We start from the raw sequence: 2,221 nt of genomic DNA on the forward strand, positions 1-2,221 counted from the left end.
CACATGCACACTTGCACATTATTTGTGTGCATACATGCACACACACACATATATATGTAATACACATACACACATACATATGTAATTATCTAGGTATGTTTATAAAATGTATACATGTACATATCTATATACATATGTGTACATCGAAACAGATGTATAGGCACATATACTCATTTGTTGCTTGTGTGTGTGTGTGTAGGTGTGTGTGAGAAACAGACAGACACAGAGACTTATCTGTAATTGAAATAGTATTGTATATATGCAAACTCATTAGATAGACAGATCGATAGATAGATAGATTGATAGATAGCTTTAAGTGTGTGTGTGTGTGTATATATATATATATATATACACATATTAGTGTATACATATATACATATGTACATACATGTATGCACACACACACACACACACACATATGCACATAGATACATGCGTACGTACGTTTGTATGTATGTATTTAAGTATCTATCTACCTAATTATGTATTGGTGACAAAATCTTTTTCACTCACCTTGTGGATCATATTTCAAACTTGGCATCTTTAAATATTTTCAGAAAAGTCTATCACTCGTTCCAAATTCTGTCTGCTACTGTTTCCAGTGTAATTTGGAATCACAAGACAAACTGTTGGAGCCTTTTTCTTCCTTTTTTTTTTTTTTCTTTAATGATGTGGCTTCTTATCAATGATGAAAATATTACTTTCCTTTCTGCCTTTTCTATTGATGTTATTGTTGTCGTTATTACAAATTTTCCCTTTTCTTTTTACAATTTTCATATATAACACTTGATATTTTTGTACTGTTTTTGTCTCTGTTCTTAATAGACCTCCTGTTTTTGCTGAAATATTTATATAAACGTGTATATACCCATAAAGCTAAAAGAAAAATAAATGGTTTCAATTTAGTGGTAAAGCACTCGTGTTGATTTTGAATTGCCTGCAAGTGTTACTGGTTTGTTTGTTTGTTTTTACTTTTGTTTTCGCTTTTTTTCTCTTGTTTTTTTTTTCCAAGATCATGTGAATGTATGCTGTTTTCTCGCTCAATGGAAAGGCAAGAGAGGGGGATCACAACAACAGTAGAATGATAAATAGATACATCTAGAGAAAAGAGTGAGGGAGAGGAGAGAGATAGAGAGCGGAGGTGGAGGGAGAGAGAGAGAGAATAAAGACGCCGAGCGTGGAGAGGAGGCAGAGAGAAACTAACAATTAGGAAGGAGTAAAAGGAAAAGGTGGTGAACAGAAAGGCTACAGAGTAAAAGAATTGAAGAAAAAGAGACAGTGAATGAGTATTATTACAATAAAATCGAGTAAGAGAGGGAGAAGAGAGAGAAACTGCAGCTACCTCGATGGTGATATGAACTTCGTTATGTTAAGCAAACGGCAGGGCATAAAGGCCGAAGGTGGGTTGAGTGCTGAGCAAGTGGTTGACGTATATGCATTAAATGGGCGATGTATGTTTATGAAAGCACCAACAGAAAGTCCTTAATCTGCGAGTGTGTGTTTTCTTACTGTTTGTTATTGTGCGATTGTAGTTGTCATTTGGAACCGTGAACGACGATATCTCACTAGAGCCACTGCTAAAACAGCACCTATATTCCGATTGTTGCTTCTGTTGTGGGTATCGATGTTTATCCTGATACATTCTTATCGTCACATTATTGCCACTCTAAACCGATACAGCTGCAACATTCCTCAAGACAAATATGTTTAAATTATATAATCAAGCTATTGCCATTTAGTTTTATTCGTCTTGTCTTTAAATAATACATCGTCATTGCTATTCTTAATTGTTTATACCTAGTAAGCAAGTTTTCGTTGGCAGATTCATATTTTAAATCTCTGCAACACCATATTCTAGTTCTCTTCACTCGACATTTCCACCCCCCCCTCTCTCTCTCTCTCTCTCTCTCTCTCTCTCTCTATATATATATATATATATATATATATATATATATATATATATATATATATATATTCTTTCTCTCTGTATGTGTGTATGTATGTATACATACATACATATACATGCATATATTCATGCACACAGACATTCATACACACACACACTGTGTAATTTCAAGCTTAGAAGGGACAAAGAGTACACAATAACAGAGTTTATTCGTAATTGAGTTTATTTACGAATCTGTAATAGAGTTCACTTAAGAAATTAATGATTCATTCCTTCGCTACTCAGATTTTTAGAGCGTTTAATATTTCTGGTGAC

At 33.9% G+C, this 2,221-nt stretch overlaps 1 protein-coding gene across 6 annotated transcripts in view; it reads right to left on the minus strand.

Annotated features, from left to right (window-relative positions):
* LOC106883271 (allograft inflammatory factor 1) overlaps positions 1-1,912 on the minus strand; it is a 123,600-nt gene extending 121,688 nt beyond the window's left edge. For 4 of the 6 annotated variants that reach the window (XR_016245203.1, XM_089366650.1, XM_014934216.3 and 1 more), the window contains exon 1: positions 514-1,904. Coding sequence is in view for 5 of the 6 variants with exons in the window: in XM_089366650.1 (XP_089222776.1) it covers positions 514-541 (28 nt within the window). In the remaining variant the exon portion in view is untranslated. Of the gene's footprint in view, positions 1-513 lie in introns of all 6 variants that reach the window. The other 2 variants (XM_014934217.3, XM_014934220.3) reach the window with 2 other exon arrangements.
* Positions 1,913-2,221: the final 309 nt, after the last annotated feature.

The sequence above is a fragment of the Octopus bimaculoides genome, chromosome 19 (genome assembly GCF_046866305.1).
Source record: "Octopus bimaculoides isolate indiv1 chromosome 19, ASM4686630v1, whole genome shotgun sequence".
Taxonomy (NCBI): Eukaryota; Metazoa; Mollusca; class Cephalopoda; order Octopoda; family Octopodidae; genus Octopus; species Octopus bimaculoides.